General features: G+C 45.2%; 2 protein-coding genes across 8 annotated transcripts in view; one reads left to right on the forward strand and one right to left on the reverse strand.

Moving 5' to 3' along the window:
* Ubac2 (UBA domain containing 2) overlaps positions 1-27,584 on the forward strand; it is a 147,660-nt gene that overhangs the window by 63,132 nt on the left and 56,944 nt on the right. The window lies entirely within an intron of this gene.
* On the reverse strand, positions 15,222-27,285 carry Gpr183 (G protein-coupled receptor 183). Of its 2 annotated transcripts, XM_039093645.2 has the most exons (3): positions 27,166-27,285; positions 18,034-18,543; positions 15,222-17,180 (listed from the first exon to the last, which is right to left on the reverse strand). In XM_039093645.2, exon 3 carries the CDS (start codon positions 17,152-17,154, stop codon positions 16,081-16,083), a length of 1,074 nt encoding a protein of 357 aa, XP_038949573.1. In that variant the 5' UTR covers positions 17,155-17,180; positions 18,034-18,543; positions 27,166-27,285; the 3' UTR covers positions 15,222-16,080. The 2 variants fall into 2 exon arrangements, with proteins under 2 accessions (XP_038949573.1, NP_001102856.1); NM_001109386.1 differs by lacking the exon at positions 18,034-18,543 and having other exon boundaries at positions 15,699-17,180; positions 27,166-27,219.

Below are 27,584 nucleotides of genomic sequence, written 5' to 3' on the forward strand. Positions count from 1 at the left end.
CACCGCTGTCTGGGCTTCTGTAACTGTCTTCCTGGTAGGCAAGTCCTTCCTCTGGCTGGCACAGCTGCCTTGTACTCCTGCATGAGTGAGGTTTCTGGGGATTTGCAGTTCTTTGGGGCACATTGTCTCAATGCTCTGATAGCTAGAGGAAGGACTGCAGCTTTCCACTTGAACTGTTTTCATGGCCGAAAGAACAGTTACTGAGTTCCTGTTAGGAAAATTTTATTATTTCAGGCTCTTTGTCAATGTGGTGTGTGCTTTTCGAGAAACCCTCCATGTCATTCTAGAGAGTTGTAAGAAATGGAACAGATAAGGCCATGAGTGCAAGGCTCCTTACCTGGCAGCATTGTTTTCCTCTGTGTTTTAAGAGCACTGGCAATTGTGAAATCAGTGTTCTTTCCATTGACCCTATTACTTCTAAAGTACTCAGATTTTTTAGAAAAGGTCATTTTGCTAGTGGTGAGAGGACAGAGGTTCAGTTCCACCCTCCTGCCTTCATTAGCCTCAGGGCCTCTACTCAGGACAAACCAGGATTCATGGCTTGGAGGCTGAAAAGAATCCCAGGACCAGCTGATGTCCTGAGGCATAGCTGAAAATTTTATTAAAGATATTTTAATAGAGACTTCCACGAGGCTTAAGAAAGAGGCCCTCAGAAGAGAGTTTGTCCCAGGGAAAGTAGAGGAAGTATGCTGAAGAGAAGAACAGACTGGAACAGGAGTTTCTTAGTGGGAAGGAGCACACTTAAGTAGCCCTTCAGGGGTGAGCTTTACTGGGACAGAGGGCCAGGTCATGACTGGACCTTCAGGTGGGAAAGCATTAGAAAGAAACTACCTTGGAAACAGCCTCACAGGCCCTCAAGGGAAAGAGTCTTCCCTTTGCGAAGGGATGCGGGTCACAGGAAGGGTAAAGGGTAAAGGGTAAAGCTGCTGTGAGGGGTGGGTCTGGAGAAGAGTGTCTTGTTTATATCCCCATTGAGAGAATATACCTCCCCCACCCCCCAAAAAAGGGGAAGGTGTGACGTTTCAAATTGTTTTACTCGGTGTGATTTAGACTACCCAAGTCTGCGGGTCTCAGCTTCTCTAGGGAGAGGTATAATTGTCTTAGCATAACTGTGTCTACCATTTTGGTGGTTCTCAGGTTGTATCTTAAAGGGGTGCCAAAAACCTTTCCTCCTCCTCTTTCAGTGAGAGATAGACAAGGTGGCTGCCGAGTGCTGTGGGTGGGATTGCGCTGCAGTTCAGCCAGTGCCCTTCTCTGATTCCTAGAAAGTCAGGAAGGAGGAAAGCCTGAGAACTGCTGCTGGGATCCTGCCCCAGGCTGGCACTCCACAAGCCTGTGTCCTGGGTCTCTTGTGCTGCACACAGCTTCCTTCGCCAGCACTCCTGCTCAGCCACCCTGACATAAACATCACTTCAGGACTCATCATGCCCTGTGTGCTTCTGTCAGCTTTACACCAGCTGTAGTCACCTGGGAAGACTGCTTCCATCAGGTCGGCCTGCCACTCTCTTGATATGACTTGAGAGGGGAGAGCCCAGTCCACCTCAGCACGGTCACATTGGGCAGTGGTTTTGGGTTGAATAAAAACAAGTTGAACAAGTCTTGGAGAGCAAGCCAGTAAGCAGTGTACCTCCATGCTGTCTGCATCCGTTCCCACCCTGACTTCCCTCATGTCTGTGACATGACAGCATAAGCCAAATAAATCCTTTTCTTCTTAGCTGCCTCTGGTGCCTCATGGTGTTTAGCACAGCAACCGAGGAGCAAACAATTCTGCCTTATTTCTCTACAAATTGTGTTCTGGTCGTCTCCCCTTCTCTACACTCAGTGAGGGCAGTGGCAGGAGCAGGAGGGAGCAGCTCAGCACCACACGGGACGCTGATGCTAACTTCTGAAAGCACCCAGTTTCAGCGAGATCTGCCGCACCACCAGGATCACAGCTGGGCCCTCACTGTTGTCTTGAGCAGATTACAGGTTTCTCGAAGTCCTCACCTCTGGCTGATGCACAGTTGTCCTCCTTCTGTGCACAGTTTTAAAGCCAGTGCTTGAGGGCAGAGAACACAGAAGGTCAAGAAACAAACCCACCGCACCAGAATTGTTTCGTAAACTAGCCTGGTCAGTCAGACATATTTAAAGGAATCAGTCATCAATACGTTGTCTGTTCCTTTCCTAGGTTTGTGCCTGTTTACTTGTGATGACACAGTTGGTATCAAGCAGTGGTGTTAACTGCCTTGAACGTGTCAGGGATTGGGCTGTCTCGACCAGCCACAGCGAGCTCTGCTTACCTCATCTGTGGTCAGTTTGACTATCAGCCGTTGGAATACTTTTAAGGGAAGTGGGTATTGTGGGCACAGTTAACAAAAAGCAACAGTTGACTTTCTAAACTATTGATCTGGTGTGAACTTGACCTAGATTATCATAGCCTGAAAGGTGATCATTGACAAGAGAAATTTCTCAAGATAGAGCAAACAGGACCTCCACATTTGAAATGGTCATCTTAGTGGACTTAAAAATGTTGGTTAGACCAGCTAGACTTTAGTGGGCACCATACTGTTGACTCCCCTTTAATTTCTATTAAGAAGAACCCTGTTTAGCTGATAAGCCTGGGTGTTTTACTGGCAAAAAAACATTCTTGAACAAAATAAATATGTATAGGGATCGGTAGCTCGGTTGTTAGAGTTGGAATTTTACCCCAGAACAATGGACTTTCAAATCACATGGCCTTCTAGTCACAATAAAATCCGAGAATAGGCTGGCCTTAACGGTTCATTCTGTCTGCCGCATGTAGAGCATGGCCTGAGTATTTTTTACAACAGATATTCAGATTTTTTTGTTCCTGGTCAGTTGTTGAAGATAAATGCTCTAGCATAGCTAAGGCCTCGGAACACACACACACACACACACACACACACACACACACACACACGTGCGCTCACTCATGCACACTTGCACACTTTGGGTAGCTTCCTCTGTTGCCCACCCTAATTTTTCAGACAGGCAGGCTCGTTCTCTGAATCTGGGTTGCACTAGTACAGTAGACTGACTGGCAAACATCATCTAGCATCATCCAGCATCATCCTGTCTCCACTCTCTACACCCAGTTATGGTGTTTCAGACTGCCATGCCTGCTTTTACATGATTGCTGGCAGTCCGAATTTAGGCTTTTACCCAGCAACATGGCAACTCTGGATGGAATACAGACAGGCCCTTAGTACCCACCTTTAACCCCAAACAATGAAGGTAAAGTTAGTTTGTAGAACGAAGCAACTATGTTTAAGTGTGATGTCTAGTTGAGTGGCAGACAAGTCAGAGAAAGATGTGACAGATAGGATATTGTCCAACTCTCATGAAAATAGAGGGGAAAGAGAGGTGACTTGAGAGAGAGTGAGGGGGTTAGGGGGAAGGAGAGAGACAGAGACAGAGTGAGAGAGTGCAAACACATGAGCTAGCAAGCAGTTTAACTGGGAGGGTTTTACAGAGACAGGTTAAAGAGAGAACAGACTAGATACAGGTGACGACAGAACAAGCAGGAGAATGAAGAGCCAGGAGATCAACACAGATGGCCAGAGTTAGTTTGAAGCCAGACAGAGCAGTTCAGTGAGAAGCTGAGAGAAGCCAGATTGAGTCAGTCAGCTCGGAGAGGAGTTTGAGCCAGAGCAGCTGAGGTGAGCCAGCCAGCCAGAGTTCAGAGTGAACTAAGAAAGGTTAGGCCTATTCAGCAGCACGTCTCAGAGGCTGAAACATTCTAGGCTTAGATAAGATTGTGTGGAGGCTAGAAGCTTCCAGGACTAGGCCAAGGTTAGCAGATGGAGGCAGTGAGTCTCGGAGACAGCAGTTGCATCAGGCAATGCAGTTGTTGACAATAAAAGTTACTTTTACAGTCGCCTATATTTGCCTGTTTCCAGTCTCCTTGTTCCCTCCCAGCAATGCCTGTTAGTTTGGTTAGACCATTCAGAGACTTTAGTAAATAAAGATTTGAGTGTGATTGCACAAAACAAAACTGACTAAAGAAAAAACCCTTTTCTCTGTTTTATTTAGAATGAAAGGTATGAGAGGTAAGTAGCCACCATTCAGCAGTGACGGGGGACGCTTCCAGGTCATATCCTGAGGTGCTGCTTCTCCCACCTTTACCAACTCCACTGGGTCACCGTCTCATGTGGGTTGGTTTCCCCCCTTTATTTTCAGTATTGCTAATGATTTCATAGAAATCATTATTTCATGATGTAATGCGGAAGGAGTTGTTTGATGCCTGCCTCCTTACTAGAATATATGCTTTGTGAAAACGAGAGACCATGTCCATCTCTCTTTCCTGTGATAGCTCAGTGCCTTGTTCTGCTCAGGCTCCTGTAACAAAATACTGACATACAGATGTATTTCTTACCATCAAGAGGCTGGAAAGGTCAGGATCAGGGAACCAGCATATTTGGAGTTTGGCGAAGGCCTGTTTGCTGTCTGTCTCTTTGACCTCCCATGGCAGGAGAGATGAAGTATTTATCTAGTGTCTTTTGTAAGGACACCCATCTATCAAGACTGAACTCTAGGCCTAACCTGCCAAAAACCCAACCTCCTACTGTCACCACATTGGATTTTAAAGGGCTGGAGCGATGGCTCGGCAGTTAAGAGCATGTGTGTTGTCCTTCCGATGGACATCTACTCCGTTCTAACATCCACAGGGTGGTTCACAACTAGTTCCAGGGGGATCTGATGCTCTCCGTTGATCTCAACATGCACCAGCTGCATATATGGTACACAGACACACATATTGGCAAATCACTCATACACATGAAATGAATTCATTTAAAAATTTCATTGTGAAATTTAGGGGATACAAACATTGAGGGAATAGTTCTTCCTCAGCATAGTGGGCCTCCATGGTGGGCACTGGAGGTGGGTGGTGGGGTGTGTGGGTGGGGTGTGGGTCTGCTAGACTAAGTGCACAGAAGTGTATTCTGCTTCCTTCTGTTAGGTTGTTTTAGTGGCCACCTAATTGCCCCCGATGCCATGTCTTCAGAGCCACATGTCCTCCGTCTCTCCCAGGCTCACCTCTAGCTGAGGTCTTGCCTTTGCCCTGTAGAAGGTCCCTAGCCTGTTCTGACTTGGAGTAAGGCACCTTAGGGAGCCACAGCGAGTGTCTCAGGCCTTGTTTTCAGCACTCCCTCCCCTCCTTCAGCCTCTCTGCCCAATTGCATCCTCCTCTCTCTCTTCATCTGCCTTTGCCAGGCAGACTTGAGCTCTGTGTCACTTGCCCTTACTGGGTGCTCTCCCGGGATTGTAATGTTTTTTTTTACCAATTTGACCACTCTCAGGGGAATCTTGCTGTCTCTTCGGTCCTTCAGCATGCAGCAGTGAGAATGTCCGTAATACCCAAAGCATGCAGCTGCTGCGGAAATCTTCACCTGCCACACCAGCCGCTTCCTGGGTTCTTTTGCAGGAATCATTTCCTAAGAGATACTAGGTATAAAAAGAGTACAAGAATTGAGCTTTACCTTTCTGGAGTGTAGCTCAGGAGGAGACTGCACACAAGTTCCTGGGCTCACGTGAAAAAAAGAACTGGCATCAGTGATACCTTTAAAAAGGTGGAAACATTTTTGTTTGTTTTGGGTTTGTTTTTAAATCATTTGCCCAACCCTACCTAGCACAGAATCCGTTTATTTGCATTTTCACAGAATATCTTTCTCATGCAAAAGGTTCTCAAATTTTTGCATTGATTCAGAGTTTGAGTGTGTGGCACCAGGTACCTAACACTTGGCCTTGAGCCAGATGTCCTGGCCTTTGGGACATAACCAGCTGTCCTCAGAGTGACCCTGGGAGGTGGGGCTTCATTGAGGAAACAGGCTCCGAAGCACCTTTCAGCAGGTTTTCTGTGAGCTGGAGGAAGGCAGCTCAGTGGTGGGAGATAGGGCAGGAAGGGACCAAGAGCCAGTGAGTCCTGCTTGTGCATTTGGCAGTGGAGAATGTTATGAGAGGAAATGACAGTGGTGGGAGATGCTAATGGTGCCTCCAGTGTCACAGTGCTGTGCACTCACTCGCTCTCCCTTGGGGACTTTGTTCATGTGGTAAGACACTTAAACTTTATGGCCAGAACATCTTGCCAGGGTATGTAATATATTCTGCTTAAAAGGCTCTGTGAGCTATCATCTGAAGGTTGTGGGAAACATGATTTTCTACTCCAGCGTGAAGGGCAGTGACATTGTTAAACTAGAGTTGCCTCAGCGTTGGTACTTTTGACACCGCGGCTTCATTCTTTGCTCAGTTTAGAGAATAAGTTCTCACTGTGCAGTCTAGGCCAGCCTGGAACTCTATCCCAAGCTGACTGTGAACTCACAATTCCTCCTACCTCAGCCTACGTGGTAATATTACAGTCATGTGCTATCACACCTGGCCTGGACCTCACTGTCCCTTCCTGTCCAGTACCCAGCCCCGCTTCCCCTCACTGCTTCCAGGTATTAGCAACTGATGCCCAAGGGGGCTGCTCAGCGGTAGGTCATGGCCTGTGAAGCTTGTGGCCCCTTCCCCCCATCAGACAGGATTTTCTAGAAGTCGACTGAGTAGGCTTTGGTGGAAGCTGTGAGTAAAAACTTGTTCAGAGAAGTTTAACATCTGTTTTCACTTCTGCTTTGTAAGGCTTTGGCCCTCAAGTCCTTTGCTTCAGCTGTCTTCCTCTTGGACTTAAAATATTTGAGTATGTCACAATTTCCAGTCCGATAGGAAATAACTTGTGCTCAAACAGAAATAAAAGTGTGAATAACTTTACGATTGGATGATGGGAAATCTCGTGCGAGTCAAGTCAGACTCAGGTGACAGCAAAGTAGATCACCTCACAGCAGGGGAAGTGGAAGTGTAGTTGTAGTCAAGATTCGCTTCCTGTTCTTGTTTATCGTTGGAAAGTTGCACCTTATGAAAGATTTTAGATTCAGATCGCTGTATTGTTCTAAGAAAAAAATTTCAAAATCCTAACCAGGTCTTGGTAACCATAGCAAGATACACAACACTCAAAAATAGTCTCGCACTATTTTAGGGTAGAATTGCATGTGTGTGTGTTGCACGCTGAGCTCTGAAATCGCTATATTCTTCTGTTATCTGAGGTGAGGAGGCCAGGCCTGTGGCAGTTCTGGGGGGCCAGGCATGGGGCGGGTGTGCATCTGTGGGGGAGCAGAACATCCTAGATAGCACAAAGCTAGAGTCAACTCAAGACTCTTCGTAGTTCATATTTAATACCACTTGTGACATAAGCTGAGGTTCCGAGGTGACCTATCATGACTTCTGTGGCTGATACTTAAGTTACATTGTTAAGATGTATTAAGTAGACATTTAAATATTTGTTATTGAAAAGAAATAACGAGACCAAGGATCAGCTTGTCAATTGATACTAACAACAACATGGAGAAAAATATGTGGAGTAACATTATAAAATGAATATTAAGGAAAAAATGGTAGAATTTTCTTTTTCTTAAGATTTTAAACTTGTATTTTAATTTGGTGGCACAGTACTGTTATGGGGACCAATCCCAGGGCTTTGCGCATATGAGTAAACTTTACCTGTGTCCCCACATGTGTATGTATTCAGGCATGTGCGTGGAGGCTGGTGGGGAGCCTCAGTCTTGTTCATGAGTCACGTATGGTTCACCTTTCTCATGTGGCTCTTGAGTTCAGCATGAGCTGGAGAGCCAGTACAGAGGATCTGCCTTTTGTTGATACAGCTCAGCAGACCCGGCAGGATGAAACAAGCAGTTCTCTTGGTGGTTCATGGTGTTTCTCATGTGTAGTTTCAGAAGACCATTTCTGGAAGCACACCTGGATCTCCCCTTGGAGTTCTTCCAGTAACTTTATAAGAGCCCAGTTCTGGGCACTGAATCTTTTTCTATACAAAGTACTTTGAGCGGTATCCATTCCCTGTAACTGAATCATGGTTGACAGAGTAGTCATTCAAAGAATATCACTGTTATATTTTATTTCATACATGTATGTGTGTGCAAAGCAGTATGTCCAGATTGAGAGAGAGACAGAGACAGAGAGAGAGAGAGACAGAGAGAGAGACAGAGACAGACAGACAGAGTCAGAGAGAGACAGACAGAGAGACAGAGAGAGACAGAGACAGACAGAGAGAGAGACAGAGAGAGACAGAGACAGACAGACAGAGACAGAGAGAGACAGACAGACAGAGAGACAGAGAGACAGAGACAGACAGAGAGAGAGACAGACAGAGAGACAGACAGAGACAGAGACAGAGAGAGACAGACAGAGACAGAGACAGAGACTGAATGAGATTGTTCATATTCTCATGAGGATTTCTGATATACCCTGTTCTTTGCTACTGACTTTGTCCCCATCACCTACCTCTTCCTGGACTTGGTGAAGATTTGTTATGATCTTAGAGTGAATGTGGTCACTGTGTATTCTTACATGATTTGGTTTGCTGCAGCTCAGTGATTGGATCTCGTTCTTTCTCCCTTCTCCGTTTGCTTCCCTTTCTCCTTCTCTCCCCTTTTTCAACTATCCCCAAGTTTCAGCTTCCATTCTTGTTGTCACAGTAACTGTGGGAAAGTGTCAGAGACTATACTTACTTAGTGTAGTTCAGAATTTCATTACAGAAAGTGTTAATCATATGGAGAGAATAGTACCTGACTAGCTCTTTGTTCACCATACAACTTCAAATAAGTTGATAATGAGAATTTGCCCTGTTTTCCCTCTATTTGTTTCCTCAATCCTGCATGCCAAGGTCTGCAGTGACTCTTAACCAGGAGTCTGCCTCAGATTTAGCAGTCTGTGGTTCTCCAAACAGTGAGTGCGTAAGGACAGAGATACTCATGTGTGTTCTTTAGAGGCGTCTGGGACAGACCGAGGACTGCTTGCTTCAGTGTGCTATGCTTTAGAGGCGTCTGGGACAGACCGAGGACTGCTTCAGTGTGCTGTGCTTTAGAGGCGTCTGGGACAGACTGAGGACTGCTTCAGTGTGCTGTGCTTTAGAGGCGTCTGGGACAGACTGAGGACTGCTTCAGTGTGCTGTGCTTTAGAGGCGTCTGGGACAGACCGAGGACTGCTTCAGTTTCTTGTCACATGTTAGGTGTGTAGGTTCAACTGAGTTTTCACAGCTGTGCTTTAGACAAGACAATTTCCAGTCCACTCCTATCGTCTTTCTCAGACTTTACCTACTGAGGGAGGGAAGAGAGGCAGCATATGCCATATGCCCCTTCATGGTGACAGCTTTCATCTGCCTTTCCTCTGTGCCCTCCAGGACTGAGGCATGGTGTGGAGCTGTTCTCAGGGTCACATGAGAATGTTACTCTTTTAGATGATTCTGCCTTTTGTAGTCTCTACTGAGATTCACTCTGATAGACTGCTCTCTCTCCCCTCCCTCCCCCTGCCCCCCCCCTCAAAACTTGTATGGGAAAAGTCATTCTTACAAGTACAGAACCCAGAAATAAATCTTCTCACACTCTGAGAAAACGGAAAGATAAAAGCCAACCAAAACTTACGAGTTTTTGTTTTGAATTGACTGTAGTAGTTCCCATGTGGGACAAAAAGTAATGTGATTCCCAGCCTGGGGGCGGCTTTTAGGTTATTTGTGTAAGCAAGACTTTGAGATTGCGTTATTAACAAGAAAAGGCCAGGACACCTAAAAAAGCAGTAATAATGACAAGCAGTGAAGATAGGGGCTTTGGTGTTCTGAGGGAAACAAACAGTTGGAATTGAACTCAATGGTGTCTTGTGTTTCCTGACATGTTGTCCTCTAGTTCCTGACAACTGCTGTCTGCAGAGGTTCTCTTGAGTTTGAATTTGTGTGACCAGAAATAAATGTGAAGCAGTTATGTCCCCTGCCACACGTGGAAGGGAGTATAAGAGCTGTTCTTACGCTGGCCGCAGGGAATGAAAGCAAACCCAGCCTTGTCACTCCGCCTTCCGATCTGTATGTTTGGCATGATTAATAGTTCATGCAGAGCATGTTTTAATTACCTGTCCTTGCATAAGGTGTTATGACAGGCAGTAGTCTAAGCTTCACATCTGTCAGCTTTTATAATGCAAAGCCTGTAGCCACAGTGTGGTGACCTGCAGTCAGCTTGTTATCTGTGTTCAGTGGGCTGTTCCCAGAACCTCCCAGAATGGAGCAGTAAGGGTCAGGGTCTTAGCCCCAGTAACATTTAACATTTTAGCTGGTGGTTATTAGAATGAACTAATAATTGCTCATACACTAGAAATGATGGCTGGACAGACTTACATATTAGGTAAGCATCTCTTCGTCACTGACCAGGGAACTGACATGCAGAACTGAGTCAGTACTGGACAGAGTTGGATAGGTTTGCAAGTAGCTGGCTAGAACTGAAGCTTTAGGTCTACACTCTAGCGTGATATTTTCCTTGTTTTAAAACGCTGTGCCTCAAGTTCAAGTATGTGACATAGACTGGAAAAGTTAAAACACAGTGAAGAAAGGAAGTTGGGTGATTTGGAGCAATCAGACAAGAATCAGGAAGGGCTATGATTTGGATGTAAGAATTAAACTGTGTAGAGGAAGCAGAATGACACAGCCAGTGAGAACCACAGATGTTTTCTCTGCAGGTTGGCTCAGAAGGTGCATCCTGAGCAGTGCAGGGGAATTAGGTCGGAAGGACTTTCAGAGTGGGAGAGGAACTCAGACTCTGATGTTTTTGACCATAGGGAACTTGTTGTCAGTCTTGGAGAGTGGAATTATGGCCCAGTGGGAATGAACTAAGGGAAGAGCATGTTTGTGCACCAGAGCTGAACAGTGACCACACTTCAGCGTCCTCATCCTGTAGTATTTTTTCCTTCTGTCCAAGCAGGTTAAACACTGAATTAATCAGACTAGGCTAGCTTGTGTTGCAGTAACAAATGCACCTAGAATCCCAGGGCTTAAGTTTAAACACAGGTAGATAAGGCCTAAGTGGGAGTCTTGTCCTTACTCGGGGCTGTCTCTGTGGCAAGGTAGAAATGGTTGGAAGAACAAGTCTCACTTGTGTCTCATATGTAAGCCAGAATTGACAGGTCACCTTACCGGAGCTCATGGGCCAGCAGGAGTCACACACACCACAGAGCACACATGCAAAGGCACTGGAAATGTCTCTTACAAGGCTGTCTGAGGGACATGTGACTCTTTGTTTATGGAGAAAGTGTAGTGTGGGTGTGAGGACCCAGTGCTCAAGCTGACTCTCGACGACTGAGGCTCTGGGCAAGTTCCCCACTTCCTTGGGCAGGTTAGTTTTGTAATGAGGAGGCCAGGGGTGTTTAGTAAGTTAAAACTTAGGCTGAGGGTGTACATCAGTGGTAGATCATTTACCTGGTGTGCTTGAGTCCCAGCAGCTGCACCCCTACCCCAGCCTCCTTGGAACCTGAAGGAGCCTGACAAGTTGTTAGCGCAGTCTGCCATGCAGCAGTTGGTAGGTTAGATGGCTATCGGTGCAGACATCTGGCTTTCTGCATGGCGCCTAAAGAAACCAGAGTTCCTGGCTCTAGCTGAGGGCCCAGGTGGAAGAGGCAGCGGTGATGTAATTGTGCAACAGTCAGCGTGGACAGGGGGTGATGTGGCGCTCTGAGGGGCTAGCAGAGGAGAGAACGCAACTCTGACGACCAGAGGAAGGGGATTGGGTACAGGTGATGAGGATAGCAAAGATGGGGTTTGTAGAGAAACTGTTCTTGGAAATGGAGTGAGGTTCAGATAAGGTGATGGAGGAAGGTCCTTAGCACAGAAAGCCACAGGAAGTGGAAGCCTGGGGCCTAGTGAGAGACAGGAACTGCAGTGGTTCCTGGTGAGCATGTTCAGCAGGCAGTGGAGGAAGGTTGAACTTGTGTCCTGGCTCCATCCTCCATGTGGCCCTGGTGTCTGGCCTCAGCAGTGAGCAGTGTGGCACGAAGTGACTGAGTGGGTTGATTGGATGCTTGTGGAAGTGGTGCCTGGTGAATGAGGACGCACAGCCATTCTAGTTGTGGGCTTTGCTTCAGTCAGCTGTAGCACCCTCATGTAGCCCGTGCCCAGAAGACAGCCATCCCTCACTTCTTGTTCTCAGTCTTCATCTGAACACCCAACCAGCAGATTTTTTTTTAAGCTTTGTGGAAAATAGCAAATTACAGCACGCTGAGAAGTTACCAAAATAGATAGTTTTAAAGGCTAATTAAAGGTGGGTGTGTCCCTTTTCAAAGTTGCATGCAGCCTTTCCTGGCTGTTGGGACCACCACTTTTGCCTCCTAAAATACTAGACTATTTCCAAGCAGACTGGTCATACTTCTGTCTCTAGCTTTGTTGTTGGTTAACGAGCTCTGGTTCTGCACACAGCTGAAGGATCTCCTAGCACATGTATATGTATATCATTGGTCATTCGAGTAAGTTCTTGTCACTGAGAAATAAGAACTCAGAGATTTCAGTGGGCACCACAGTATTAATGATTATGAAAAGCATGTGCTGTTCAATTAAGTGATTGAACCCTTTCTTTGTGCTTCCACTGTGCCAGGTTTTGTGTGCACAAAACCTAGGTCTTCATGCAGCACACACCCTGCAAACTACCTCAGTAACCTGCCTGGAGTTGAGCGGTTTGCCCTATAAAAGAGTTTTGTAGTTTGCTGACCTAACACAGTAGTAAAGCCTCTCATGCCTTTATGTCTACATGATCAGTGGCTTCGTGGCTAGTCAGTGGAATTAAGGCTATCCACACAATCTTGCCTCTGGTTGGCCAGTTTCCTTTTCTGGACTTAGTGTGAACAAGCCTATCTGCTCATCATATTCACAGAATTGTGTAAATCAAGAATGTTTAAGTAAATGCAGTTTACTGTAGAAAGTTCTGAGCTCTTCAAACTATAGCCAGTGTTGCTTTTATCTGGTATTTACTGTCCTGACCGTCTCTTAAATTGTGTGTGTTTTACAGACAGTTGTAAGCAGTCGTGTATGTGTTGGGGATTGAACCTGGGTCCTCTAGAAGAGCAACCAATGCTCTTAACCACTAAGTCATCTCTCTAGTCCCACATTTAACAGATTGTAAACTGAGTAGCTTTGAGAATTTTTAAATTAACTGAATGATCCTTTTAGAAATAAAAATGAGATTATAAAAGAGGAATTGGATTAGGTGAATAGCTACCCATTTTCCTAGATGAGTTTTTTATAGTTTTCTGTTCTGTCAGTGTTAAAGGAGGAAGAGGAGAAGGAGTGGGAGGAGGGGAAGGAGGAGGAGGTGGGGAGGAGGAGGAAAAGGAGAAGGGGAAGGAGAAGGGGGAGGAAAGCTCTCTGAAGCAGAGGTGAGTAGGGCATGCATGGCCAGCTCTGGTGCGAGCTTCTGCCTGGCAATGGAGATAAGCACTGAGTGTCGTGAGTGGAAAGCTGAGGGCCGGTTGGACTGGACCTGTAGAATTGAAACATTTAGTAGTTGAAGATAGGCTCACTGGTCATGACTTTGCCAGTTTGCCAGATGACAAGCTAGAGTCACATACCTCTGGTAAGATGGGAGGAGAAGACGGGAAAGCTTAACACACAGGTATGTCCTACTCCTGTAGACTCTAGTAGCACACACTCTCTGGTTCGCAGGATCGCAGACTTGGCCTGATGAGCATGGTCATCAGTGGTGAGGCAGCAAGTTGGTGTATGTGATGATCTGTGCTCCGGTGTGGTCGTGGAGCTATGGGACTAGGGCTGGGAAGGAAGGGACCTGTTTCTGATTTCCTCTAGTGGTCTCTTGTAGAGATCCGGCTTAGGCGACTGTGTGCCACCCTGACAGGGTGTAGTATTTTGTTCCTTCTGCCCTCACTTGGGAAGTTCATAGATGGGGTAAGGAAAAGGTATCAAGATCCAAACTTGCACCTCCTCCATCAGACCAACCACATGTTGTTAGTGGCTTTAATTCTGCGGAATTAACATAATTCAGCTCTTAGTGCACTCATTAAAGTCACAGTAGTGAGTATTAAGATTACTGCAGGCTGGTGTAATGCACACACCTGTGACCTCAGCACTCAGGAGACTAACACAGGTGTAATGCACACACCTGTGACCTCAGCACTCAGGAGGCTAACACAGGTGTAATGCACACACCTGTGACCTCAGCACTCAGGAGACTAACACAGGTATAATGCACACACCTGTGACTTCAGCACTCAGGAGGCCAACACAGGTGTAATGCACACACCTGTGACCTCAGCACTCAGGAGGCTAACACAGGTGTAATGCACACACCTGTGACCTCAGCACTCAGGAGACTAACACAGGTGTAATGCACACACCTGTGACCTCAGCACTCAGGAGGCTAACACAGGTGTAATGCACACACCTGTGACCTCAGCACTCAGGAGACTAACACAGGTATAATGCACACACCTGTGACCTCAGCACTCAGGAGGCTAACACAGGTGTAATGCACACACCTGTGACCTCAGCATTCAGGAGGCCAACACAGGACATCATATTTTTCTGTTTGAAGTAGGGCTTGCTGTAATATGTATGTAACCCTAGTGCAGGCTGGCCTCCGACTCTCAGCAGTTTTCCTGCCTTAGCCTTCCAAGTTTTGGGCTTACAAGTATGTGCCTGAGGAAGACCTTTAGTTAAATATTTGCCTGGGATACAAAGTGAGTTACAGTCAAGGTCAGCCATGGACTGTACAATGAGACTTTATCTCAAAAGACAAATCAGCTTAATTTTACTAAAATGAAATATTTCCTGGGCATACAGCTCAGTAAAAATTGAAATTATAGCTTATGGTATAGTGTTTTATTTTTTCCCCTGTCATCTAAATTGGTATCCTTGCCAAGTGAGATACTGTACTGTTTGAGCGGGCAAACAGTGCTTGGAAACTTAGGAAGGCCATGCCGCACATAGTGAAGTACTTGTGTGAGCAGGTACGTGACCTTACAGAGACTCCCAGCAGGACATGGTACACACCTGCAGTTCCATCATTAGGGCCAGGAGGTTTTTACAGCAGTCTAAGGCTAGCCTGTCTACATAGAGAGTTCCAGGCCAGCTAGACTGACATGGCTAGATTCTGTCTCAAAAGGGGAAAAGGGGACTCTTTAGAGATGGCCCAGTGGTTAAGAGTACTAGCTGTTCTTCCGGAGGATCCATGTTTGATTTTCAGCACCTCCATGATGGCATATAAACATCTGTAACTCTAGCCCCAGGGAATCTGACACCCTCTTCTGGCTTCTGCAGGCCCTCCTCACATGTGGTATACTGACTTGCATGCAGTCAAACATAAATTTTAGAAAAGGCTTTTAAAAAGGAAAAAATTCCTGAAAACTACTAATTTATAAATGCACAATTTTGTGCACTTACTTTTTGATTTATTTATGCAAATGTGGCAATTATAACTGTAATCCTCTTTGCCCCAGTTCTTATAACCTAATCTACAGCTGTGTAGGTACCAGGTGCCCATGAGACTCAAGGAAAACAAGGCATGTGTGCATATGTTCTGTTCCTAAAAGGGAGGTGGCACACGGCCAGCGCACGATGCCTGTATGGGAAGCCCCTGTCGTGTTTCCGGGCATGGTCCACAGGCACTGTCCTGGCTGCTCAGGGAAGGGCTCGGTGCTTCCATTGTCTCTGTCATCACCAACATTTCCGCCTTCGCGCTTCACATCTACCTTCCGTTAATTGTAGTTGGAACTCCTGACAGTGGCTATTAACATTCTCATTAGACCCTGTTTTTTATCTCACAAAATGTTTCTGAAAACAGTTGTCTCAGAACAAAACAAAATCTAAATTACTAAGGAAACAAAATCTAAAAGTGAAAGGTGTAAATTAGGAAATATGTTACATATATTAGAGTATTAACATTTTTACACTGGCAATATATACAGTGCAATCAGTCTTCTTTCTTTTGCCACGCTATTGGCAAGAAATGGTAATTTCACACAGCATTTCTTTTTACATGGAGACGTATTACGATAGCCTTCCTTTGTATATTCTGTTTCATTTATGAAGTAGAACTTGCTTTTGCTGTTTCCTTGGTCTGGTCTGGATGTCAGTGCGCTGGCTGGTGAGGTGGCAGTGGGTAGTCCTGCCCAGAGAGGACAACTGGAAGGCATCCTGGTTGGGAGCAGAACAGTTGGTAGGCAGAGCCCGCCTGCCCTGCAGCTTGCTGTGCTGTGAGGGCCCAAGCACCTTTACCTCCCATTGGAGGCCTTGGAGTGGATCATCATCTGTGACTCCGTCATTTCCCGTGAGTTCTCCTCAGGGGCTGACCTCACTGCACTGGAGATTGACACGCTCACTTGACGTTTGAGCATCTTCATGACCTTTCTCTTGTACCCTTTACATGCAAAGAAGTATATGAAAGGGTCCATGCAGCAGTTGAAGTTCATCAGGCACACTGTGAAGTGCAGAGAGATCTGGAAGGAGTGTCTCACCCCACAGCCGAGGGCTCCGGGGGCGTAGAGAGTCTTCACCATGTGCTGCATAATGGCCACGTGGTAGGGCGTGAAGCACAAGACGAACACGCCGATGATGAGGATGATCGTGTTGAGAGCCTTTTTGTTCACACCAGATTTCTCGGTCAGTGGGTTCTGCTTGGCAGTCCTGAAGAGTTTGCAGCAGATCTGAGAGTAGCACAGGAGAATGATGGCAAGAGGCAGCACGTAGCCTAGCAGGCAGGCTCCGAGCAGAATCCACGGGAGAGATGCTGTCCCTTCAAAATTTGGATATTCCATGCAAGTAGTCTTGTCTGCCTCCTGCTTAGACATGGGTTTGAGGAGCAGTGGCAGTGTTTGAGCAAACACCAAAATCCAGACAAATACACAAATGCCCTTTGCATATTCAATTCTTTTAATCTTGTTGTAGCGCAGAGGGTGCACCACGGCAAAGAATCGGTCTATGCTCAAACAAGTCATGAAGTTCACACCTGCATACGTGTTGATGTAGAACAACAGAGCAGTTATCCGGCACAGGGCATCACCAATCCTCCAGTCAAAACCCAGGGCATAGTAGACTATCCGCGTAGGTAAAGCTGTGGTAAACAGGATGTCGGAAATCACCAAGTTCATTGAATAGAGAGTGGTTGAGTTGATTTTTTTTCTATTTTGAACAATGACAACTAAGGCCAACAAGTTTCCCACCAGACCAATGATGAAGACCAGGCTATAATGCAGAGGCATTAATATCCTGGCCGTGCTGTGGTGTGCATAGAGATCACAGTTATTGCCGTGAGAAGCTGCCAGTGGTGTAGTAAAATTGTTAGCCATTTCTGTATCCGCAGTGGTCAGAGTTACTGGAAGGGAAGCAAGTAAGGAGTTAACTATTTAACTCAGCAAATGTACACTCATACATCTGCTTTAAAGTTTTCAGTGTGCAAATTCCCTCTGGAATAAACAGAGAATAAAATTTGTGTTTACTTTTATAGTTAGTGGCTTTGGCAGAACTCGGGCAAAGGAAATGGAACCCTCTAAATAGGTCAAGTGTGTTTTGTAACCCCGGGGAGCTCACCAACTTCAGACAGAAATCCCCCCTTTTCTGAATCATGGTGTGGTTAAGAATAGAATCACGTAAAGTTCCCCGCATTTTAGACAGGCATTATTAAACCTGGCTTTTAAATCGAATTTAGGTTGAGCTTTTTTTTTCTTCTTTTCTTCCAAAATGCCTATCACTGCCAGGAAATGAAATCAGTCAAACATGTAGTGAAGTATGAACATGCCACAGTATCTGATCTGTGCTAACCTAACACGTATGAGAAATAGTCTTAGGTCATGCCAGGAACCGAAAGTTAAGCTTTCTTATGAAAAAGGAATAGTATTCATAACTAAAATGGAGAAAAGGAGAAAAGTAAATGTGCGGTGTATAACTGTAACCAGCTGCTCTGGTAGCTAAGGCAGGGGCATTACAAGTTTGAGGGCAGCTTGGCCATCTTGGTGAGATCCTTTCTCAAAATGGAAGACAAGCCAGAAGTCGGGTTCAAGGGACTTTGAGTCTGCCTCAGCAGTAGCATACCTCTTTCTGTGCGAGACTGAGTGTGTGTGGTGTGACTCAGTCAAGCTGCTTCAAAAATACAATTCTAAATCAGGCACACAAACCCATAAGAGTCGTGTAATGTGGTGTTTTGTGTTTTGCTTTAGTAGTAAACAAACCTCCACGGCTGCACTGTAGTCACTGTTCTTTTACCGTCTGGATTTCATTAGGCATCTGGTGGACACTCCAGTTCCCTCAGTGTTGAATCAGTATCCGTGAGTCAATGCATAAGTTATGGAGCTACTCCCTTGGTGCACATTTGATTATTTAAAGTTCCTTCTTGCTCATAAATAATGCTAACACTAATTTCAAATTTCAAATTGGAAATTAAAAATTCTGGCAGTAAAATTTTATATAAGAAAGAGCGAGAGAATGGTGGTGGAGCGAAGAAGCTGAGCAATGAAGTCGGTGATGGATCCTAAAGGAAAACCCGCTTCTCTGGAGACTGCGTGCCTCCCCTGTAACGTGGAGGGAGTTCCTTCAGTGTCTGCTGCTGCCTGCAGCCAGATGACCAGCCGGCCGACCAGGTCTCTGTTCACGTCTGACAGAGAAGAGGGATGCTCACTGGTGCTGGGCTCTGCCTGTGCTGTGGTGTTGACAGACGAGTCCTCACAGTACGCAAATAAAGCCTAAAGCAAGACCAAACAAGTGAGAGGAAGCGCCTCGCTGCCTCAGAGAAGACTGGAAGGGAAGTGGACTGGGAAGGACACACTGAGGGAGGAAGGAGAGCAGAAGGTCAGATGAGGGAGATAGAAAACACGTCCTCGCTGACTGAAATGGGCTGAGCTTCCAGTTACACGGAAGACTGCCCATGCGGAAGGCGGTTGTTGTTGGTAGTGGTAGTGGTTGTTTTTAAATCTGGTTGTGTGTTGCTTAAAGAAAATGTAATTTGGGGGCTGGAGAAATAGCTCAGTGGTTAGAGCACTGACTGCTCTTCCAGAGGTTCTGAGTTCAATTCCCAGCAACCACATGGTGGCTCACAACCATCTGTAATGGGATCTGATGCCCTCTTCTGGTGTGGCTGAAGACAGCTACAGTGTACTCATATAAATAAAATAAAGCCTTAAAAAAAAAAAAGAAAATGTAATTTAAATTCAATTGAGAAAGATTCAGAATAAAGCTATGGGAGATGAATATCACCTAAGTCCTGATGACAGGGTGGCCTGCAATCAGAAATAAAAGGAAATGAAGACAACTTTGATGCCAATAGGAATCTGGCTTTACCGCCAAAGTTAAGAATAGTCACCAGGCTATGATGATGCACGCCTTTGATCTCAGCACTTGGTGGGCAGAGGCAGCCAGATCTCTGAGGTAAGTCTATAATCGTAGTGGGCAATCATGTGTTTTTGAATATCCTAGAGAAGAAAATAAAAGGCACTGAAGATTTATTTCCTCAACATGATTTAAGAGTTAGTGGAGTGTGTGTTGAAGACATAAGCATGTTTCAAACTCAACCATCATAGGTCCCCAGAGGAGGCTCAAGACATCTAGAAAGTCAGTATTGAACAAACCACACAGCCTGAGGACAGCACAGAGAAACTAGAAACCAATGACAAAGCAACAAAGAGTGAGTTTAGAAATGAAAGAGCTGTGTATAAGAAACCTTTGACTTAAAGAAGATACCACATCAGAAATTTTTGAGATGCTTAAAATAAAAAGAAAGATTGAAAATAGATGTTTGCTGTGCCACTTAAGTTTGGGAGGAGCCCAATTTGTCCAGCAGAATCAGAAACAAATAAAAAGTCAGTTGTGAAATTAATGAAATGAAAAAATGCAGGGAGACTGCCGCTTACTGAGGGCCTGCCTTCCACTGTTGTGTTCAGGAGGCAAGGGTAGACATGGGGCGAGTGCAGCTTTAGATAAACCTTGGCACTGAGGAGCAGGTGCCAACAACTCTGACAAATACTTTTCCAGCTTCTGTGAGAAACTTTCCTCCTGAAAATCTCACTTTCCACTTTTGAGGAGTTTTTCATAGCAAGCTCATGAAATGTGACCTCAGTCATTAGTGTGTGTGTGTGTGTGTGTGTGTGTGTGTGTGTGTGTGTGTGTGTGTGTGTGTAGCTGCAGAATCACCATGTTATCACTACTGTAAAGGTTAGGAGAGCCACCTCAACATGAGAGAGGGACGGCCTGCTGCTGTGTGTCAGCCTGCAGATGATGCCTGAGTGAGTCTGGACTGTGTCTTAGCATCTGGTCCAGCTAAAAATGGGAGTGGCTTCAAATAGCTCAGGTATGGGAGTGTTCCTCCCAGTGCTGACGGCAACAGGAAGATGCAAATGTGTGAACAGCTCAGATTCGTTCAGTCGATGACTTGGAGGGCGTAGAACAGTTCAGCCGTGCTGTGGCGTGTGAAAGTGGCAAAACAAGACTGTTTCTTGACTGGAAGTATGTTAAGGAAAGCTGATGGCATGATTTCTGAGGGAAAGTGAACACAACCACGTGTGCAGAGAAGCACACAGAAAGATGCCTGCTTGGATATGAATGTGCCAACAGATAATACTGCATGAGTGAGTGGGGGCTTTTATCCACACAGCCCAAATTCAGAACAATGAATGTAGATTGATTGAAGTAATGATTTTGTTAATTGGAGGAAGAAGTGCTAGTTTGCTCTTCTTGCAAGAGCCTCATCACCCAGCGTCCTTCACAGCCTATTGGCATTTGTGTACTTGCTTACTCTGCCTACCTTCCTTTAAACCGTGTCTGGTAAGGACCTCATATGGGCCTGAGAGGTTAAAAATCATGTCGGGTCCTTCTCTATGGTGCTCCCGCCAGTCCTTTGCAAGAGCAGCTGTCTCATGAGCCTTAAAGAACTGAGAGATTGTGGTTTCAAAGTACAGACAGCAGGACATATGTGGTTAGCTTCCCCGTGGTAGATGGGGCAACCTTCCCAAGAGCAGGGGAAACCAGTCTCAGGGGAGGCTGGGACAGGGATCTGAACTGACTACTGTCGGGCCAGAGCCAGCCAAAGGCAGCACTTTTAGAGTATGGACATGTAAGCAGGATAGGTCAGAAAGTGGCCTTGGTAAGGCAGATGGAGATGGTTTGAAAATATGTTCCTTTTGATACTTAGCAACTTGTGGGGATTGATTCTACATTTTCCTCAGTTCCTGTTTCTGGCTTCTCTGTGTTCTCAATGCTGTCATTTCAGTACATTTTATTATCTCCACATTAAGAGGAAAGTCCTTTTACATCCTTGGTTGCTGTTACTCAGTTCTTAAGGCAACTAATCTTAATTTATTATATGTCCTCAGAGTTAGAATTTGTTCTTTCCTTTAACCATCTTCTGGATTACTCTCATGAGGCTTGAGTTAGCTTCATGCTTTGAGCAAACTTTTAGTGGTTTTATCTGCATATGTTAGAACCTGGGAATACAGAAACGAAGGGTCTAGAACTGAAAAGATAGATAGTGTGGGGAATGCTGTGTGGCTCTGTGAGGTCCTGGCGCAGCACTGCCAGTTGTGTTCCTTCAGACACATGCACTGTCCTGTTTGCTTGTACTCAGTGTGCCTGTGTGGATCTCAATTTCTCCTTTTAACCATTCAAAGTACAACTCACATTTTTTAATGCATTTTAATTCTTTCTCATTTTAATTATTTCAAGGCAACAGCTTCGGACATGTTTAGAATATGTATGTGAGCACACATATAAATATACCTATATACACGTGTGTGCCTGAGTTAAACCTGAAAGTACTGTAATGTGTCAGTGAACATATTACATAGGGGAAAGTCCACAGAATGTGTCTTAAATCTGTTTCCCTTAGAACACTAATATTTATAAGAATTAAAGTTCCAGTGCAGTGCTTTTGCTGACATTGTACACTTGACTCTGCACTCTTCACACTAAGGGACAGGAATCAAGATGCTGACATCTTTCCCCAAGAGCACGGACAGTAACTGGGCTGCATGAAATGGAATTGTTCTTCAGGGTTGACCTTCATGAAGAACAGGGCATCCTGACATTGTGTGTCTATCCTTCAACTAGACCCTTAAATGTAAACAAGGTATTGTTTCTGTATTCCTAGGATCTAGCATATGTAGCCTAAAACCACTGAAAATATGCAAGTATAAAACAGTGTGGTCTACTCCCAAACTCCCACTCCCCTGGAAGCCATCTTGGCGTTCTCTGGTTTTCCTGCTAAGCTGCAGAGAGAGTCTGTTCTGTGTCTGTAATATAACATTGATCCTTCAGCTTTCCTGTCATCCTAACTTTGTCTCCCTTTTTTATTTAAGGCATCAACAATTCTCAGAATAAATGTTAGATTCCTTTCTACGTCTTTCCCTGACATTCTTGAAAGGTGTGTGTTTGTGTGTGTGTGTGTGTGTGTGTGTGTGTGTGTGTGTGTGTGGTGTGTATGGTTTGTGCGCATGCACATTTGTAAAATTTATTTCCTTGCCTATAGAGTTGCCAATATCTCTTGAGATGTTATCATTTCATCCTTACACAACCAGACATGTTGACATGAAGTGACAGTTTTTCTCTTGTCACAAAAAGGAGAGGAAAAAAATCCCCCTAAACTTGCCTGAGCTCTGATATAGTTTATACGCAGAAAAACTTACTGAAGAACCCATGCACAAGTCTGTGTAAGTTTTTAAGGCTACATAGACTGCCGTTAGTCTCATTCATTTGACAGAAACAGAACAAAACCTTCATAGTGATCAAAGGTTTGGTTCATACGAATAAAATAGCTTTGGGCCTTTAAGGTTTTTGAAGTGTCACCATTCTCTCTAACGTTTATTCTGAGACTTGTTGATGCCTTAAATAAAAAAGGGAGACTCTGTTTTCTTCAGGGTTGATAATGTTTTGAGCTGGTTGGGTGTAACCTCAAGATGGGGTTGTATTGAGATCTGCCTTGGGCAGAGGGGTGACCTCCCTGTGTGTGCCAAAGAGGAAGCTGTGCTTTGAAGAACAGCTAGAAGAACGACTAAGAGCATGGAAGCCCAGGGAGACGTTCTGGGGTGTTGTTGGTTACAGTTAATCCAACTCTTCCTTTCCGATATGTTCTCAAGGAAAGGTAAGGTTGTAGGAAAATGCACAGAGTTGGGGAAAATAAAATGAGTGGAAAAGCAAAGGGAAGAGCTCACATGGTGACTGAATACCAAGGGCATTGTCCTCTGAGGGAGGGGAACACCTCAGAAGTAACTGAGGCTGGTTCGAGGCCCTTGATAACAAGCCTGAGGGAGAAGTCACCCTTACTCCCTATCTCTCATTAGCTAGCATTTGTCAAGTGTGTGGACAGAGCTGCTTTGTTCCTCTTTAAACAGCAGCATCTGAGTTAGCCCAGTGTCAACACCAGCAGCACTAGGTCACCGTTTGTTCCCGCTTCACTGTAGTTGATGGACAGCTGCTGTGTGTACTGTTTGCTGTAAAATGGGCAGGTGGCAAGTGAAGTCCAGCCTACCAAAGGAATAGCTGACTCCATTGGTTGGCTTGTCCATTCCCACGTGCTGTCAATGGTTAGGACATGCCACAGTGACCCAGTTGAGGAAATACATTATTCAGTGGATTCTTTACCATGGGTCAGTTCTGATAGCTGTGTGTCTGTCCACTGCTGTCTCCTTTTCTCTTGTCTCCTTCCCCTAAACTGAATAGACTGAGGTGCTTTTATTCAGGGTGCAGTTGGCCATGGTCAGCCTTTTGAGGGAAGCTCACTAAATGCATCTGGCTGTTGGAAACGTGATGAGTCAAGGAGCCACAGAGATGGGCTTTGTGACACTGCAGTTGAGCCCATGACATAGTCCACCTTCAGCCACCTTTCAGGTCTGGGAAGATCCCAGGTAGCACAGGGAACTCTTCACACAGCAGTCTACAGTTCGCCCTCAGTGCCTCTCAAGATGCCTGACTCAGTGGTGCTCAGTGAAGACCAGCTGCACTGGAGAGCTACCTGTTGGAGCTAATGGAAAGTGTGTGGTGTCTGGGAGGGCGCGGACGGGTGAAAACTCTCTCACGTTAGAAGCTGGACATATTGCAGATACTTTTCTGTCACTTTTCAGTAATTACTCCTTGTATGGCTTTATCAAAAGTAATGATGTCATGTGTACGTTACTGTAAGAGGTAAAAGGAGGCCACTATCACACTCATTCCACACAAGGAAGGCAAATTTGTGGGATTGTACGTGAGGGATCACTAGCTTCATAGTAAAAGGTCCCTGTATGGAGGAATATGTACCTGATACTCTTCCTCTTAGGGCGCTTCTAGAAATAGTCCACACTTTGTACCCTTCCAGTTGAAGGGAGTTTCAGCCTTTAAGTTAAGCCTACTTGTTTTGTGGCTATGCTGAATTGAGGGTGAGTTGAGTCATTTTCTCAGAATGCTTCAAGATCACATGGGAAGTCAGGACTCTGTCCTTCCCCAGCCAATGGGTTTTTCTTGCAGCCCCTAACTCTGCCCTGTGCCCCACACCCCCCCTTCTGTGTCCTTATCTGCCTGTCTGTGACGCTGCTGTCTGCAGTCCTTCCCCTCCTCTCCTCTGCAGTGACCTGATGGCCTTTTCCCTTGAGAGCCCCTTAGCTGGTGCTCAGAGGCCGAGGGCATGTCTCTTGTAGCATGTTTCTACTCTCTTCGTCTGGGTCACTAGCTGTCTTGGTTGTCTGTAGCCCCTGGCTCCAGCCAGACCAATGCCTCTTTCTGTTTTAGATTTTTCACTTAGGAATCTGTGACTCCCTTCCCTCCCTGCCTCATTAACATGGCTTTCCACCCAAACTTCGATGGAAATCAGGTGCCCAAGGGAGCTTCCTGACTCTACTCCCCCTTCCTCTCACTCCATCCCAGGAAAGCGGAGTATTGTGGAGGTTGTGGCTTTGTGTCACTCCTGTGAAGTTCCGAGAGGGCGGTGTGAGGACAGTTTTTACACGCCCCACCCGCAAAGATGGAAAGAATGGCCAGAGCTCAGCTCACACGTCCTTCTCTCTGTCCAGAGACAGCAGCATGAAGGTAGTAATGGCTCCTCAGCAGACCCGGCCTTGGGTCTCACCAAAGCCAAAGTCACAGCTGGAGCTACCAAGTCTAAACTCGGCTCTTTGCCGCCAGAAAAATCACATTCAGTACAGGATGCATTATCTATCCTCGGTTCCTGTTTCCAAGGCAGAGATAAGTAGAAGTGTGTGGAAGACAAGTGAAAACAGGAAGGTACTTCAGGACTTTTGACATATACCTGCTCACGTGTGTCTGAGAAACGAGGAGGAGGCTAGGTAGACTTAAATGGAGCAATCATTAATGTATAGCATGTTTTAAGGTGGATAAAGGAGAGTTGAGTATTTTGGGTTTGTTTTGTTTTTAAGATAGGGTCTCCTGTGCTCCTGGCTAGCCTCAAACTCACTACTATATGAGTGGAGGCTGATCTTGAGCTCCTGATCTTCCTGCCTCTACCTCCCATGAAGGAGTGTACCACCATGTCCACTAAGTAAAGATTTTATAAATGAGTTTACTGTTTTTAACAGTATTTCAGCAACAACACATTTTGACTGCTATTTCAACTGAAGAGAAATCGAAGCCCAGCAAAACTTTATGCCGCTGGGTTACCTGTGTCCTGTTTTTAGAGTTAAATGGATATCTGACAATATGCTGTCTACCCTCATTGGACTACTGAACACTGAGTTTCTCCCTTCACAGCATGCAAAGGATTCTGCATGTGCGAACTAGTCTTGTACCTTGGCCAAGATGGCACAAACAGCCCAGGCCAGACGGGAGGACATTGCCCACCTCTAGTACCATACGTCTATGTATGACAAAAAGAAGGGTCTCCCTGTAAATGCTTTCATTTCTTGGTGTCTTCAGGTCAGGATTAGGAAACTTGCATGTACATTGTAGACCTAGAGTAGCTCTCTAGTAAGAGTCTACCATGCATGCTTGGAAGTCCTAGAGTGAGCTCAGTTGTCACAGAATTTACTCTGCTAGGTGACTGATCATGGCACTAATTAACTCCAGGAAGCCCGCCAAAAGCTTATAAAAGAACTTATTACCACAGCCACCCACGTATCGTACAAGCCTGCGAGCAAGGCTGCTTTGTGGAACCGTGTGCCCTGGCGGTTTTATGTTCACAAAGCACCATTAAGCCCCAGAGACAAGCACTTTAAGATACTCGAAAGCACACCAGAGTCTTTACATATGCTGTAACAGAAAGCAGACATCTTCAGACAAGCTCAAGAAAATAATTTGTACAGAATGATAGCAAGGAAGCCCCCTATTAGACTTATCCTTCTGTGTGCTGTAGGCAGGGCAGGAATGGTACACTGTGCTCCAGCACCTGCTCTGAGGGACAGTGCGGGAAGGACTGGCACTTCACGAATGAAGTGGCCAAAGCCAGAAACCTTCAGCAACTGGCATGGGGCCGGGCAGCTCTAAATAATGGAACCTGAGTTACGGACTGAGCCAAGCCCTCTCTTACCATTAACACTCTCTTGGACTCTGGTGACACCCTTAGCAGAGAGTACCACACCTACGATCCCCAGTCTTCTTTAAAGGAAGTCCCTTCATGGTTTATATTCTGTTAGGCATTTCTCTTAACTTCTGCTCTTACGCTGGAAATTGAGTTTTTAAATCACTACATATAATCTTTGTTTTGCAGGGTTGTTTTTTTTTTCCAAAATTTTTAGACTAAAAATGTGGAGGCTTATTTGGCATTATTGGTCACCTAATAATAGAAACCAAATAACAAATTTTATTTTTCACTTAAAATAGTTGGCCTTTAGAATGATTTTGCTTCTGAGGCAGCAGAGCCCAGACTGACCGATCATCTTCGCTGGTGGGGAGGATTAGTTGATAAAATAGTTTTGCAAACTAGAAAATACTATTCTGTAGATGGTGCTTTAGAAAATAAGCCTCTTACCCTGGGAAGTCTGCTGCTGAGGAAAGTTATTATCAAAAACACTTCTGTACATAAATGTATGCAGGTAGTCAAATGTAATGGATTTTTAAAAAATAGACTAAATAGTTATGTATGTAAACTATATCCAAATTCAGGAATGCTTTGTCTCAGTACCACCGTTCCTTTCTCTTCATAGTAGACAACCCTGAAATATTGGTGTTGTTTGCTGAAGTTTACTTGTGAGTCCTACAAACATTTATAAAACAATGTTTCATTCATTACTTCTATCTCAGGAACTACTTTGGGTTGCCAGCAACCCCGAGGAAATCTAAACATCCAGTTGTTACAGACAGTTATTTAATATATTCTTTTCCCACACTTTTACCTTGAAACTTAGGTTTTCAAGGTATTCCTTAACTTAAAGAGAAGAATGTCAGGTACTTACGTATCAGAGGGTGGCTAGAGCCTCCAAGGTGGCCGTCTGTGTTTGCCCAGACTGGAGTCAGCTGAACTGGGCATGTTGCTTTAAGAGCGACTGAGCAGGCGTCCTTTTATGGTGGTGCCTTTTTCCTGTCATCCTGTGACTGAGCATAGTTATAATCAGTTAACCTCACATATGCTATGTGCTTTTTTTTCAAATGGGAAGTGAGATTTTTTTCTTCTGATACTGATTTTTAAAAAACTATTCAAAAGCCCCTTGGGCTTGGTGAATTGCTGATATCTATGGAACTTTTAAATTTTTTTCCATAAAGATTTAAGTCTTAAAAATTTTTGAAGCAATAAACTTCAAAGAGGGGGAGGGGAGAGAGAGATAAGTTTAGTTACTGGTGACTTTATGTTGCTATTTTATGTAACGTTTAGGCT

The sequence above is a fragment of the Rattus norvegicus genome, chromosome 15, assembly GCF_036323735.1.
Source record: "Rattus norvegicus strain BN/NHsdMcwi chromosome 15, GRCr8, whole genome shotgun sequence".
NCBI classification, from domain to species: Eukaryota; Metazoa; Chordata; class Mammalia; order Rodentia; family Muridae; genus Rattus; species Rattus norvegicus.

What these genes read in the sequence shown, in the direction of transcription:
- Gpr183 (XM_039093645.2), bottom strand. Translation starts at nt 17,154, where the DNA reads ATGGCTAACAATTTTACTACACCACTGGCAGCTTCTCACGGCAATAAC.